At 39.0% G+C, this 15,344-nt stretch overlaps 3 protein-coding genes across 4 annotated transcripts; 2 read left to right on the plus strand and 1 right to left on the minus strand.

Moving 5' to 3' along the window:
- Nucleotides 1-255: 255 nt before the first annotated feature.
- Nucleotides 256-4,050, minus strand: LOC149735130 (uncharacterized). Of its 2 annotated transcripts, XM_089879796.1 has the most exons (8): nt 3,819-4,050; nt 3,369-3,483; nt 3,035-3,134; nt 2,794-2,995; nt 2,300-2,432; nt 1,533-1,813; nt 1,080-1,212; nt 256-814 (listed from the first exon to the last, which is right to left on the minus strand). In XM_089879796.1, the coding sequence occupies exons 1-8, from the start codon at nt 3,994-3,996 to the stop codon at nt 628-630; spliced, it is 1,329 nt and encodes a 442-aa protein (XP_089735922.1). In that variant the 5' UTR covers nt 3,997-4,050; the 3' UTR covers nt 256-627. The 2 variants fall into 2 exon arrangements, with proteins under 2 accessions (XP_089735922.1, XP_089735921.1); XM_089879795.1 differs by having other exon boundaries at nt 2,794-3,134.
- Nucleotides 4,051-6,409: 2,359 nt separating this feature from the next.
- LOC149735131 (activin receptor type-2B-like) lies at nt 6,410-11,756 on the plus strand. Its single transcript, XM_089880046.1, has 14 exons — nt 6,410-6,584; nt 7,256-7,313; nt 7,599-7,883; nt 7,952-8,041; nt 8,104-8,155; nt 8,522-8,566; nt 8,624-8,716; nt 8,840-8,898; nt 9,178-9,332; nt 9,640-9,754; nt 10,236-10,378; nt 10,853-11,009; nt 11,088-11,207; nt 11,507-11,756. The coding sequence occupies exons 1-14, from the start codon at nt 6,489-6,491 to the stop codon at nt 11,731-11,733; spliced, it is 1,695 nt and encodes a 564-aa protein (XP_089736172.1). The 5' UTR covers nt 6,410-6,488; the 3' UTR covers nt 11,734-11,756.
- A 750-nt stretch (nt 11,757-12,506) lies between these two features.
- Nucleotides 12,507-14,503, plus strand: LOC149735132 (cleavage and polyadenylation specificity factor subunit 6-like). The gene has a single exon (XM_089880047.1). It carries the CDS (start codon nt 12,585-12,587, stop codon nt 14,181-14,183), a length of 1,599 nt encoding a protein of 532 aa, XP_089736173.1. The 5' UTR covers nt 12,507-12,584; the 3' UTR covers nt 14,184-14,503.
- Nucleotides 14,504-15,344: the final 841 nt, after the last annotated feature.

Genomic DNA, 15,344 nt, shown 5'->3' on the forward strand with positions numbered 1-15,344 from the left:
AAGTTCAGTATATTCAAATTTCATGTATATATATATATATATATAAATATAAGGTGTATTTACCGACACAATTGTTATAAGAGTAAATCATTTCAAAATATCGCGCTTGTAGTAAAACTTTAAAAGTCAAGTATTTTAGTGGACGTGCTGTTTACGTTAAAACAGAAAATGGCAGTTTTTTTGTGTTGTACACGATTGGCACTGTTCGAAAATACGATCGTGGAAAATGGCAGTTATCTGTAACGTATCAATATATTGGGTTAAATAGTATATTTGAGTTTTATGCAACATGTTATCGGGCTGCGTCGAAAAATGGTAAGAAAAATGTTGTTTCTAAGTGTATTGGTTGTAATACCGGCTTTGGCTTTAAACTCAAGTAAAAACGATTCGTTTGTTAACGCTGCATTTATCAAGATAGTAGGGTGGGGGAAGATGCGACACCTTTTCATTATATTTTCTCATCCCATTTGGTAGTAAACAAAGAAAATTCAAAGAATTATAAAACCGTAATCTCACGACTCCAATAAACCGTTCGTAATTGTTTAAAACACGGTCAGGGTATTTGGATATTATGTGCTCAAGGTGTCCCATCTTGCCCCACCCTACTATATCTATATACCGGTTAAGCTAGATTAAAATGACGCTGCTAAATACGAAAGCGAGAGACAAAACGGTGAAGAAACGTCCGCGATTCGTAGTTGCTGAGCTCCTTGGTTTGTTTACAGGTTCTGCTGTCGTGTAAGCCATAGTTTCAATTAGTTTGGTCGCATAGCGGTTGCAGTTGTTTTCATTGCAGCAGAAATGCGAGCAGGATCTGTAAATAGGTGAACTTGAATCGGTAGTTTGTATATGTATAATCTAATGCATTCGTTGTATGTGGCATTGCATTTTCTATATGGGTATAACGGTAAGGTCTTCAGTGAGGCACACCTGAGACCTGGGATGTAGGCCAGAGTTGGTTCAGCACCGTAAAATAAGTATAAAATGGTCAAAATTGCCGCCTTTAACGATATTTCGTTGCCGCAAGCTGACAGTAGACAGCAAATTAAAGCTTTAGCAAAATACCAAGAATAACTTACGTTACGTCAAATGTCATTCCTCTGAATTGATTTTGTACTTGAGCAGTCGCATTAACAAACATATCAGCTAATGCGTCACAAGATAAATTATTACACTGTTGTTGCGTCACACACATGCCTGTCGTGACGTTGGCTGAAAAGAAATATATTTAATACAATTTAAACAAACATCCTAGCGTGCACAGTCTTTATCACACTGGTGTTATGTTTCATACACCCCGTGCCCGCTTACGAGTTACTACGCATGTAACTTTGTGGGTGATTGTTTTCATATATGAATATAGCTGATAATTTGCACAACCCAGTAACCACTGGGCTGGAGCAATTTTTCTTAAGTATCTTGCCCAAGAACATATAAGCCCACAATGGTAGCAGCGAAGAGCCTTGAACTCCTAAGCGTTATATATTACGATGTTGTATAATTACGACTCCACGATTGTCTGTTATAATTACCTTCAATCCTTCCTTGCGCTTTAACTTTTGCATTCGCCCTCATACACATTGTGTTTTGCCCTGTGCATGCTTTAATATTCCAATCAGCAAAATTAGCGACGGACGAAGTAAGATTATATCCTTCTAAACAACTCAGCTGGGTTGCCATTCCCGGCGTGGGGGATTCCCCAGTTGGTGCCGTTGTATTTGTAGGGGGTATTTGTAGAGCAGGGTCGCTTTTTATGACCGAGATCTCGTTTTCGTTGCACTCGTTAGCAGCACAGCATGCCATGTCACAAGTCCTGATTGTGAGGTGTATACCGTTATTGTTATACCGTGTAACAATTTAAAGCAATACTACCTAACTGAAAAACAGCGCCTCAAAAAACGTGTTTATATTTTTAACCACAAACCCACTGTATAAGAATAAATTTGTGGAAATTGTGGCCATCTAAAGCAAGACCGTTTTACAGAAAAAACAACGGTTTAAAAATCTTCAAACGTGACATTCAACCCGGATATGTTTAAACTCAAATCAATACATTATATATACAGTAGGGTGGGAAAAAGGGACACCTTTTCATTATATTTACCGTCCCGTTTGGTAGTAAACAAAGAACATTCAACGAATTATAAAACCGTATCCGCACGACTCCAAAAGGCCGCTGTTAATTGTTTAAAACGCGATCAGGATATTGAGATATTCTGTGCTAAAGGTGTCCCGTTTCCCCACCCAACTATATGTCATTATTCACCCATGCACACCCCTATAGACGCCTATAACTTACCTTACAACGAACTGTATTCCAAATAATTGCGCTTGAATCGTTGGGTTTGCCAAAATAAATAATTGTGCAAGATTGTCACAAGTTGTATTCTTGCACTGTTGTTGCGTCACACACATACCGGCTGTGACGTTGGCTGGAAAGTAAAAAAGTCCGCTGGGTAAAGGCTGACGCACAAAGGCCCACGCTTAATTTATAGCTTCCCTGGTGCGTCTCACTGAAAAAGACCTCCCCCGTATAGAATCTCTATTACGGCGTGTAAAAAAAATGCCTCAGTTGGGTCTATACTCTGGATAGTAGCATTTTGGGTGTTGGGTAATAGGCTAACTCTTAAGTTGTACTTCACACGTGTTGTATAAAAATAGAATATAAGTATTCATAAATATAAGAATATAATTGATATAGAATCTTGATGATAGCACTCTTTGGGATAGACGCAGGCGCGCCAAATATTGTGCCACGGGGCCAATCCTTATTACACTTGCATTCAAACTTACCTTCCAATATACCCGCTGCCAACACATCAGCTTTCGCCCTGATACATTTTGCCTGGTTACCCGTACACTTGGTCACGTTCCAAATATCCTGGTACAATACTGCAGATGTTAACGTATACCCTGTGGCGCAATACAGGTCGTATCCAGGCCCTGGTTCCGGTACAGGGACTTCCCCAGCTTGTACTGTAGTCGTGGGTTTTTCTGTTGTTGTTGTTGTCGTTGTAGAAATTGTTGTTGTTGTTGTTGTTGTTGGTGCTTGTAAAATTTCTGGGTTGCTTTGTATTTCAGATATGGTGTACTCGTTACAACCGTCTTGGTAGCAACAAACCACGTTGCATGTTCTATAAATAGAATCGTGAAATGTCAATAATCGAAAGTTGTTTTAATGGGCGTGGTGTGATTGTAACTTGAAACGAAAAACAGCATGGGAGATATCCGTGCTAGGATTGAAGAACCAGGGATCCTGGGTTCGAATTCAAGCCAGGGTTGGAGAACCAGGGATCCTGGGTTCGAACTCAAGCCAGGGTTGCAGAACCAGGAATCCTGGGTTCAGGCAAAAACATGAGTAAACTTACACGTTAGTAATCACGCTTTGTCTCCCACCACCGCTTGTAAAGAGCGTTGCTGCGGTCCTGCAGTCCACTTGTGAGCAGTTATATTGGTGAGCACACGATTGCATGGTAAGGTTGGCTGTGAGACGAAATAACATTTATTTGAAAGAATAAAACTAACCACGCCTATTACAGATATGTAGCTTAGTATTTTATTTATCCTCGCTTGGCTGGGCAAACACAATCTTTATAACACAGGTTTTCTGTTTCATACACTTTTAAACTTCCGAAAAATCACCCACAAAGTTACATACGTGGTAACTTGTAAGCGGACACGAGGTGTATGGAGCAGAACACTCGTGTTATAACGACTGTCATTGTCCTGCCATGCGAGGATAAATAAGTTACATTCGTATATAAAATACTTATACAACTACAAGTTACATTCATATAAATTACAATGACCAGCCTTACTTGCAAGAAACCCGTACATGAACGCTGACGCCTCCATTCGCAGGCAAGCCCCGCAGTCGTTTTTATTTTCCATATTATGAATCCCAGCCGATGTTAATTCGAATCCATCGCGGCAAATGAAACCTTGGACCGCGTATAGTGACGTCACAGACAGGCATAATATCGTAAACAACTTCATAATTTTGGATTATTTGTAATAGTTTACCTGTCTACTAAGAACATTTTAAATGAACGTATTTTATTGGGTTTTGTTGCCCATCATATCTATATACACCCAGCGTTTTTAGCGTAGATATTTCTTTGTTTATTCTTTTAAACGGCGTTTACACTACAGCGTAGCTTACCTCGGTTTAAAAAGCACAAACAAAGAAAAATCTACAATTTACAATATATATCAGGCTGGGGCAAGATGGGTCAGTTTTTCGTTTTCTTTTTTCGACCCATTTAATAGTAATAGTTATCATGTGCTAACGGTATCTTAGCCCACAGTACCATACACCTTATGCACATATATGCAAACGTCTGCCTTAGAGCTTTCTCACTAAAGGAGTTCCACATCAGTTAAATCAAGTTCTTAATACACTGTCTGTTCTTGTCCGTTTATCTGTCTCTCTTTGCGTCAACTGGTCAATCGCAACAGAAAGCGTTTTCGCGTTCATGCCTCAACTAATTGCTCTTGTTTTTGGCACCTAAGTGCCTGTAGGTCACTCAAATATTTATGACCAAATAATAGCCATTGTTTCACCACACCCAGCGTATCTGTTACGTCATAAATAAGTCGTGTCTTCTAAATGATATCTGTGACGTTACAGTCGGGTGGCGCGATACATTGTCATTAATCAAATCGCGTTCTGTCGCCGAATCATCATTTTGTCACGTTTTTTCGTGTTCTTTTAACTAACTTTGCAAAAAAAAACATTTTGTGTTTTATTTCGTCATAATTGACTACATGACGTCGTAATTATGACCCTTTGTTATAATTATTTGCAATTAATATGCATTATGACGGCATTGCACCCTTTTAAAGGTAATGAAATGCAATTATTTGATAATAAACAGTGATTGTTACCACAGTGAAGTTTAAAGTAAACAACATGAGAACTATATATGGCCTCTGTTTGTTCATATGCAAGCCTTGTTGTTTAACAAAGCTGTTTGTTTTGTCATAAATGTATTTAAATATTAACCAATCCGGTGGTTTTTGGCGTTCACACAGAAAAGCCCATAGCTCGTCAAAAAAATATTTAAGCGACGTTTACACTACAGCGTAACTCGCCTCGGTGTAAAAAAACAAACAAAGAAATATCTACACCCAGCGTTGTTCAGCGCAGGTCAGCGTAAATATTTCTTTGTTTGTTCTTTTTAAGCGGCGTTTACACTACAGCGTAACTCGCCTCGGTGTAAAAAAACAAACAAATTAATATCTACATCCAGCGTTGTTCAGCGCAGGTCAGCGTAGATATTTCCTTGTTTATTCTTTTTAAGCGGCGTTTACGCTGTGAAAGAACAAGAAAACATCGACTTCCTTCCTAACATCGAAGTAATCTTGTAATGCGCAAGATAAGAAACCGCATTTGCATTGTAACCATACTGCAGGAAGACTTTTCAAGTAATTTTAATCTTCGTTATCCAGTTGTGGGAGTTTGCTGTATATCAGCTGTTCGGCTCCAGCTTGAGATTAGAGGTTATAATATGCGTAGAATGTGTTTACAGGTGCAAGCATAGCATTTTGGATGAAATGTTTTCAGAATGAATTTGCATTCGTGGTATGTTATCAGTATACAGTAGATGTTCTTGTGGCGTATGAAGAGTATTATATGTATATTCGTTAAAGGGTATTTGTATTTTATGCAGCGAGAGATTTTTTAGTGGAGTTTGTTGAATGTAGCTGTGAAAGAGACTTAAAAGTTGCTCAGGTTCCCCCTAAAGTCATGTCTGCTTATCCACACACTGCAATAGTTTCAGCAACGCGACTGTGGGCATGGGAGTGGCAACCATGGATAAGTCACTCAAGTTCCCACCAACGAGGATATAAATGATCACACCAACCAAAATCCACGTCCGCTTATCCACACACTGCAATAGCTTCAGCAACACGACCGTGGGCATAAGAGTCGCAACCATGGATAAGTCACTCAAATTCACGTTTACATAACGTTATAAACTCAGTAATTACGAGGCGAGCGCGCCAGTTAGTACATATATAATTAACCAGGAACTGAGTAAGAGTTTAAATCTGCCCGCAATGTTTTGCTTTGTATTTTAACAGCAACCACAAACTGCAGTTCGCCTTTATTCCCAATAAGTAATGCATTACTTACACGGCCTTTTGGACTTGGACTTACAAAGCAGCTACTTACACTGTGGTGTAAGTACTAACAAAAGCAGGGCGTTGGTTTGGATGCAAACTTAGTTTTAAAATCATAATATGTTTTATATAGTCAGCAGTAAGCGTCGACGATGTTAAGAAGAGATATATAGCGCAATTGTTATTATTATTATACTGTATTTTTAATCCAAAAGACAGCCATTTTTTATTATACATTGGTCTTAAAACGTTGTAGTTTTATGGTTTATCTTTTTTTTATTGTAGCCTATATAGTTTAGCTTACTTAAGCACGTTTGCATACAGAATCTCAGGCGTGCTGTATTACCTGCGTTAAACCTACGATGGTAAATAACATTGCAAATTCGACCAAGTGTTGGAGCTTCAGTAAAAACAACGGGAGGGAAAGAGAATTGGTCGATTGCCCTTTGGGCGTGGGGGTAACTATACATGTCATGTATTTATAGCTACCAAGCTACGTTTGTGGTAGACCGAATGTATTTATAGAAGTGTATCTGATAAGGGCAAATGTGGTGATTATGGTCGCCGGCTGCAAAAACCCGCAGAAAGCAATAACCTACAAAATAACATTCGAGATGACTCGTACGAGGTGTATGAAACAGAACACCCGCGTTATAACGACTGTCGTTGCCCTGCCACGCGAGGATAAATAAGTTCCATACGTGGTAACTTGTAAGCGGACACGAGGTGTATGAAACAGAACACCCGTGTTATAACGACTGTCGTTGCCCCGCCATGTGAGGATAAATAAGTTACATATGTGGTAACTTGTAAGCGGACACGAGGTGTATGAAACAGAACACCCGTGTTATAACGACTGTCGTTGCCCCGCCATGTGAGGATAAATAAGTTCCATACGTGGTAACTTGTAAGCGGACACGAGGTGTATGAAACATAACACCCGTGTTATAACGACTGTCGTTGCCCCACCATGCGAGGATAAATAAGTTACATTTATTGATTCAACTGACCAAGCCAGTAAAACTAATAATTGCCCACAAAGTTACATACGTGGTAACTCGTAAGCGAGTAGGAATGAAAACTATTAACTAAAACTCATATAAAGTTTTTAACCCGCCTGTACAAACAGGGTTGCACGGCTAGTTGGCAAGAATTGAATGGGAAACTAAAAGAATTCACCTTTCAAGGTAAGACATAGTTCAAGTTTGGTAAAAGTGCTTGTATAAAAACCAAGGGGTCCCTGGGTTCGAGGCTCAATGCTGGTACCATATTGTGGCATTTTATGTTGTTTTAAATATATAGATTTTTGCTATCGTATTTGACGAGATAAATACAATTTATGCAACAAATTACACAAACATTTTTATCCAAAGTATGCCAACACTAGTTTTAATGTAGATTGTGTATTTTGATTGTTCTGGTCCTCGTTATCGTATTCGAAGTGATAAATAAACTGTCGTTCCATTATTCAGGTTGCTTAAGGAGGCATAATAGCTACAACTGTTCAAGCGACCACTGTAGAACCATCCGCTCCGCCCGTCTCAGTCCGAGTGATTATAAAGAAAACGCTAAATACGCGTCACCAACTGATGACGTCACAGTAAAGATTTGTTGTTGCACAAAAGATGGCTGTAACAACTTTGTGACGTCGCGGGATACCCCATTGAGTCGGAAAATGAGGTTTATGACGTCACAAACTGAAATGACGTTACAGACTGAAGTTACATCTTTTATGTCAACGAGAACTACGTCATTCGGTATGTTTTATTTAAGTCGTATGGCGTCAAAAAAAGATAAAATCCGAGTAATTGTTACGTCATTATAGAAACATCGTACCCGATATGGATGAATGCTGTCACTTATTGCGTCATAATCACGTCATTGTTCGCCATCTGCTCCTACTTGTTACGTAAAGGTGATGTAATAATAATAATAATGACGTTGCAGTGATGTCATAGTAAATATGTTTGTCTACAGTTTTGACGTCACAGATGTTCCAGGACAAACTATGTCATCATATTCGGCAAAAGTGAGTTTGTTTGTTTTATTTACGCGATTACGTCAGCATTGGTATATATATGATATATAGTATAAGTATAATTGTTTTCTAATACACAACACCCATGTTTTAACGGCTGTCGTTGCCCCGCCATGCGAAGATAAATAAGTCACATACGTGGCAACTTGTAAGCAAGCACGAGGTGTATGAAACAGAACACCCGTGTTATAACGACTGTCGTTGCCCCGCCATGCGAGGATAAATAAGTCACATACGTGGCAACTTGTAAGCAAGCACGAGGTGTATGAAACAGAACACCCGTGTATATAACGTCTGTCGTGCGAGGAAAATAAGTTACATACATTTTTATCAGTGTTATATTGTTTCTATTTTTAGTATCACCCGTGACGAAGTAAAAGAAGATGCAACGCCGTTAGCTAAGTAAGTTATTTAAATATAAATATGTTTGGTCATTTTAATAAGTTAATTTATCTTCAGGTCTGTGACGTTAGATTCCAATTTATCGGAAGACAAAGTTGTGTGTGACGTCATAGTGGACTTCGAAGACGTCATTGGCATGGGAAAATTTGGGTAAGTCTTAAAACCTAATTGTTTTTTTGTTTGTTTTTTTCTTAAAAGAGTAGACTTGGTGAAACATCTGCTACAGTATAATGAGTCTACACTTCATAATTGTAACCTTGATATTCATTTTAGTATTGTGTACAAAGCCAAAGGGAAAAACCAGGATTGCGCTTTGGATCTTTGTTTTAAAGGTAAGTGAATGAATGTAACTTATTTTTCCTCGCACGACAGTCGTTATAACACGGATTTTCTCTTTCATACACCTCGTGCCCGCTTGCAAGTTACCACGTATGTAACTTATTTATCCTCGTATGGTGGGCAACAACAGTCGTTATAACACGAATTTTCTCTTTCATACACCTCGTGCCCGCTTACAAGTTGTTGCATTTAAAAAAAAACGAGTTTTTGTAACTTAAAACATATCATCGTTATATTTATTATAAAAAATAAACCACTTTATTACGTCATAGTTGCCCTCGATACAGCCGATAGCAGACGTTGCCATGACAACGAGGTAAACATTCACGAATTGTTGCGCATGCGCTGTGACGATCGCATTGTGACGTATTATGGAACGCGAATCGTCGGTGGAAAGAATGGAATCATTCTACAATATTCTACAAAGGTGAATGATTGAATGTATGTAGCTTATTTATCCTCGCATGCTGGCGGGACAACGATTATAACATGGGTGTTCTGTTTCATACACCTCGTGCCCGCTTACAGATTACCACGTATGTAACTTTGTGGATGATTGTCTTTATATATGGACCATGGATGATTGTTTTACATTAGTGACCACTGGGTATTAGCAGTAGTCGTTAAGTGTCTTGCCCAAAGATACATACGCAAACAATGGTGACATCATCAAGCCGTGTCGTAATTTTTGTTCTACTACTTTAACAAACGTGTTCGAATGACTTCAATTTTAGGGCAATTTACGAAACTTTCTTGATCAAAACACAATTGGATTAAAGAAGTGCATCAATATGCTCTGTGACGTCACAAGCGCTGTTGCATTCATGCATGAGATCAATTATGACGGAGGTAAAGACAATTGTTACGTCATTTCGTACTGCTTATATATATATATATATATATATATGTATACAGTACCGTGGGGTAAGATGAATGCCGTTAAAACATAATATGCCACATTTTCTGATCGTATTTTAAACATTTCAATAACGCCCTTATATAGAGTCGTGTTTTGTAGAATCGTATATTTATCATTCCTTCATTAAATAACTAACTAATTATTTTACAAAAGAAACTACATGACATGGGAAAGTGGTTGGCGCCCTTGCCTCCAACCCAGAGGTAATGGGTTCAAGGCTCGTCACTGCTACCATTGTGGGCAAATGTGTCCTTGGGCAATTGCTCCAACCTAGTGGTCACTAATCGGTTGTCCAAATTATTAACCATACATAAAAAAAAAAGAAAACATAAAAACAGCCATACATAAAAACTGATAAAATCCAGCCATACGAGGATAAATCAAGTTACATTCAATCATTCATTCTTACAGACAAGCCTCGTATCGCTCATAGAGATATCTGCAGTTCAAACTTCCTGGTCAACCAAGATCTTACATTGGTTCTTACCGACTTCGGTGTTTCTATGGTGATCGATGACGTCACTGATGACGTAACGGGAAACATGTACGCCCAGGTAAAAGTGTTCTGGTACAATGTATGTCGTTTATTCCACCAACCGGTACACTGTTCGTCGTTTATTCCACGATTTTATCATTTTATTCCACAAACCGTTACCTATAGTAGAGTGAGGGAAGATGGGACACCTTTAACACATAATATCCAAATAGCCTGATCGTGTTTTAAACAGTTAACAACGGTCTGTGGAAGTCGTGAAGATACGGTTTTATAATTCATTGAATGTTCTTTGTTTACTACCAAATGAAAAGAGAAAACTAAACGAAAAGGTGTCCCATCTTCCCCCACCCTACTATATATTATATCGTTTAATACCCACCACCATATTGGTCGATTACGATTACGAGTTACCCCGTATATAACTTATTTATCCTCGCGTAGCTGCGTACTAGTCTCTATATTAAATAATGGCGTACCGACATGTTACACTAATTCCCGTTAATTTACATTAATCCCAACCCCTGCTACACAGCATCTTACTGCTGAAGGTACCCCTTACTACGTCGCCCCTGAAGTGCTTGACCTGTCAATCAATCTACGTCATCATGGTGAAGCTCTAACACAAGCTGACGTATATTCTACGTCACTCGTACTATGGGAGATTGTGACGCAATGCGACGATTTTTACGGTACGCTATATGACGTCACCATTGTGACGTGTGACTTCACAAAGTAGAGTTTATTGTTATTTTATTATTACGTCACAGTGAAACCACCGCCACACTCGTTACCTTACCGACATGACGTCACCACCATACATGACCTCATTAATCACGTTGTCGTGAGAAAAAAACGACCAGACTTTCGGTTTGATTTGAAAAGTTCGGGTAAGTTAATTTTGTAATAATTTGTTGAGCACGTTAGTGGTCATACAGATCCTTTTTCGTCGAACAGTTGTTCTTGTTGTTGTTGTTTTATTTTATATTCAGTTTCGATACAAAAATAACAGCACATACGTATGCATGGTGCGATTTTCCATTCAAACCAAAAGTTTCGGTTTAAGTTAAGAACTAAAACTATTTTCAGTAATGTTTCAAAATGAAGACTCTTTAAAACAAAAAACATTTTTATGTTTTGTTACCCTTTTTTACCATTGTATTTTCTACCTTTTTATTGGTTATTTTAGGGTCACGTGGTACGCGTGACGTCATCACGAACACAATTATCGAATGTTGGGATAGTGACGAAGAATGCCGATTGTCTGCGTCATGTGCACGTGATCGATTGATCTTGCTTGGAAAGACGCTTGTTGACGTAGCCAAGAATGACGCGACCAGCGATGACGTAGCACGTGATGACGTAGTAATCTCGATTGAAGACGAAACCGCAGGGTTGATAGAAACCATCGTGTAAAACTATAGAACGATTTTTGTTTTTAGAAAAAAGACAGTAACTTGGTCCATCATCAGTGTAAAAGAGGTTACTATCCACCAAGTTACTGTCCGAAACATCTGCTGATCATGAGTTTAGTATACAGACAGTAACCTGGTCCATCATCAGTGTAAACGAAAATACTGTCCAAAACATCTGATGATCTTTTTAGTATCCAGACAGTAACTTGGTCCATCATCAGTGTAAAAGAGGTTACTGTCCACCAAGTTACTGTCCAGATCATGAGTTTAGTATCCAAATAGTAAAATGTTCTATATTTGTTGTCTTACGCTTGTGTATTTATATCACGTTTTGTACGGAGTTAAATTTTCGTTTTAAATTTGTCCCCAAATAAAATCCTCAAACACGAACCGTTGTTAAAATAAGGACGCCATTTTCTCGAAAGCATGCGAACATGAAGTTCTAGAATATGTTTGCCATTGTTACGTCACAATAAATTGCAATTGTTTATAGTTCTGAACGAAATTTGAAGTATTTTTTAGAAATATATTTTTTCTGCAAGTATAGGTATTATATAGTTGTGTCATTACTGCAGAAACAACTTGCAAAACAAACCATATGCGCTGTAGTTCAAATAAAACGGTAGCAAAACTTGTGACATGGGTGTGCACAGTTTACATTAAATGCAACACAAAGAAATACGCAGGATAAATTTGTGAAGCAAATTGTAGTTTATTTTACTATAGCATTTTAATTTTGTTAGTTTGCAGCTACAGTCAGTGCGCATATAAATTTATTGAACCACTTTTTAAACAGTATTTTCAAACTTTCAGAACATTACCTTTAAGGTTAGGTTCAACATAACAACAACTATGACGGACGGGGTTGATATTGATCTCTATGCCGACGTTGACCATGAGTTTGCACAAGAAGATAACAACTACAACAGTGTGGACTTGTATGATGATATGATTCAACCTGCGTCGAGAACCAACAGTGTTTCACGACAGAACAGCACGAATGGGATTTCTGCAGCACCGGGCTCATTACAGTATAACTACCATGGAAAAAAGGTGTCGATTTATGTTGGTAATTTAACGTGGTGGACAACCGACAAGGATGTACAGAACGCTATCAATTCCTTAGGGGTTACTGATCTAGTTGAGATCAAATTCTATGAAAATCGTGCAAACGGGCAATCTAAAGGGTTTGCTCTAGTTCATCTTGCTTCCGAGACTTCATCTCGCATAGTAATGGACAAGCTACCACATAAAGACCTGCACGGGCAAAGTCCAGTCGTCACACCATGCAACAGGCAGAGCTTGAACCAATTCGAGCAGCAATCCAAAGCACAATCGGGCACAACACCACAACCAGAGGCCAAACCCCCAACTCCAGTCCCCTTAGCTGCCCCTACCATTCAACCACCCTTATCCATAGGTGGCATGCCTAATGCACCGGTATCTGTAACATGGCCTCCACCCACTACAACACAAACGTCAATACTTGGCCAACCCCCTGCATCACAAAGGTTCCCGTCACCATTCCCACCGACATCCAAGGACTTCCAATCACTACTGCCCACATCCTTGCCTCCTAATGTCCGTGTCCCACCCCCCAACTTTAACATGCCACCCCCAGGGCTGCGACTACCAGGTTTACCCCCACAAGGCCTACCACCACAAGTTCCGCCTCCGTCACGCCCCCTAGTGCTTCCATCTGGGATCCTCCCACCCCCTATACTACGTACCGGCCCCCCACCTAGAATTCCTCCCCCACCAGCTGCGTTAATGGCGATGCAACCACCCCCCCATTTATTAGGCCCACCCCCTACAAGCTTACCCAGTATAAACCCCCGCGTACCCCCACCAATAGGGGTCCCACCACCCTCCCTGTTTCCTCACCTTGCCCCACAAACTTTATCGGCCCCACCGCCAGCATTGTTACAAAACAACCCCGAAGATGGATACCCAGATCGACGATCGCAATCTCCTCCACTAGGTGAACCAGAGATCGAAGAGATAATGATCAGAAACCGCGCCGTTTCGAGCAGTGCGATTTCGAGAGCTGTTTCGGACGCAAGTTCTGGCGATTACGGTGGAGCGATTGAGACGTTAGTTACCGCTATTTCGCTCATCAAGCAATCTAAAGTCGCAGACGACGAACGGGCAAAAGTTTTGATTGGATCGCTGCAAGATTGTCTTCACGGGATTGAGGAGAAATCGTTCGGATCGGGAACCGTAAGGAAACGTGATAGGTCGCGGGATCGCGACAGGGATCGAGAGCGCGAGCGTGACCGTGAGGAAAGGCCACGGCACCGTGAATCGAAGTCACGACGTCGTGATCGTGACCGCTCACGGAGCCGTGATAGATATGATGATCGTGAATATCGTGATAGAAGCCGGGATAGGAGTCGTGACCGTGATAGCAGCTACACTCGTCATTCAGATAGAGATCGTCACCGCCGTTGACACCTGTCAATCAAACTGCCATGAAGTGTAAAAATACTTCGTAATAATAATCATACAATGCGTATTATTATGTCATAATCGTTATTGTTGCATAATGTTGAATTCGAATTGTAAATACTAATTAAAAGTAGTGTGCTTTTACTAGCAAATAATAAGCCATTGAACACTTCTAAATAAGACACAAAAATTGATCAAAAACATAAATAATACTGGTTGCAAGTTAATAGTGTAGTTGTTTCAAACTTACAAGTTGCTGTCTAAGTTTTGTGCTTCATTTAAAATGTACAAACACTTCATTAAAATGATGTTTTTCTCGTAAATGTGTGATTTTGTATCATTGTGTTGTTTAGTCATGCAATAAGACAGCCATTAAGTTATATTTTCCATCAGTTCAAAGTTGCACATGACTTGTATTAATGAGTTCATTTTCATTTTGTTGCCATATTTTAAATGTTAAACTAATTTAAGCACTGTTTTAATGTGGTAATCAGGTGCTTTTTTAGTTCTTGCTTTTCCAAAATATTTTAAAGTTACGATGTAATTTACATATACTGCAAAAAAGTTACGATGTAATTTGCATATACTGCAAGTCCATACATGTGCAGTTACTAGTTGCCACTCGTATATTATTTTAAAATTCTTTTCTATGGCAGATGAAGTGTTGGTTTTGGTTATAATAATTCTTTGTGTTATATATTTATACCATAAGAGCAGTAGTTTCAAAACTTTTAAAATAGTCTTTTTTCTTTTCGTCAGTTGCCCTTATTCCATACATGAATAGTGTAATCAAGTTAATGTATGCGCATGATATACTTAGGCAGTCCTTTACACAAGACATAACTTATGGTTCATTATCTTTTACATTCTGTTTGCCTCTTGACTTGACCAAAAAGTTGTTTCATATATATAAATATATGCCTTATTATCCTTCTTTTAAAAAGTTGGTGTCTGGCTATGTTTCTGTTTGTTTTGTCCTGCTAAATATGTTGTCTTGCATTTATTTTGTTGATTCAATGGGGAACTTATATTATAATGTGTTTCCTCTTTGAACATGGTCTTATATTCGTAGAAATATCGTTTTTCTATTATGATAAAACTTAGTTTGGCACCTAAGAGAATGTACAGGCGTGCTATTATGTTTTCATAATGAATGCCTTTTCC

Source organism: Ciona robusta, chromosome 6 (assembly GCF_009617815.1).
Source record: "Ciona robusta chromosome 6, ASM961781v2".
NCBI classification, from domain to species: domain Eukaryota; kingdom Metazoa; phylum Chordata; class Ascidiacea; order Phlebobranchia; family Cionidae; genus Ciona; species Ciona robusta.

Coding starts and splice junctions, on each gene's coding strand:
- LOC149735130 (XM_089879795.1), bottom strand. CDS start 3,996: ATGAAGTTGTTTACGATATTATGCCTGTCTGTGACGTCACTATACGCG. Junction 3,484..3,818: donor CATGTACGGGTTTCTTGCAA/GTAAGGCTGGTC, acceptor TTCGTCTCACAG/CCAACCTTACCATGCAATCG. Junction 3,135..3,368: donor CAAAGCGTGATTACTAACGT/GTAAGTTTACTC, acceptor TTCTATTTATAG/AACATGCAACGTGGTTTGTT.
- LOC149735131 (XM_089880046.1), top strand. CDS start 6,489: ATGGTAAATAACATTGCAAATTCGACCAAGTGTTGGAGCTTCAGTAAA. Junction 8,717..8,839: donor ATTGGCATGGGAAAATTTGG/GTAAGTCTTAAA, acceptor TATTCATTTTAG/TATTGTGTACAAAGCCAAAG. Junction 10,379..10,852: donor CGGGAAACATGTACGCCCAG/GTAAAAGTGTTC, acceptor CCTGCTACACAG/CATCTTACTGCTGAAGGTAC.
- LOC149735132 (XM_089880047.1), top strand. CDS start 12,585: ATGACGGACGGGGTTGATATTGATCTCTATGCCGACGTTGACCATGAG.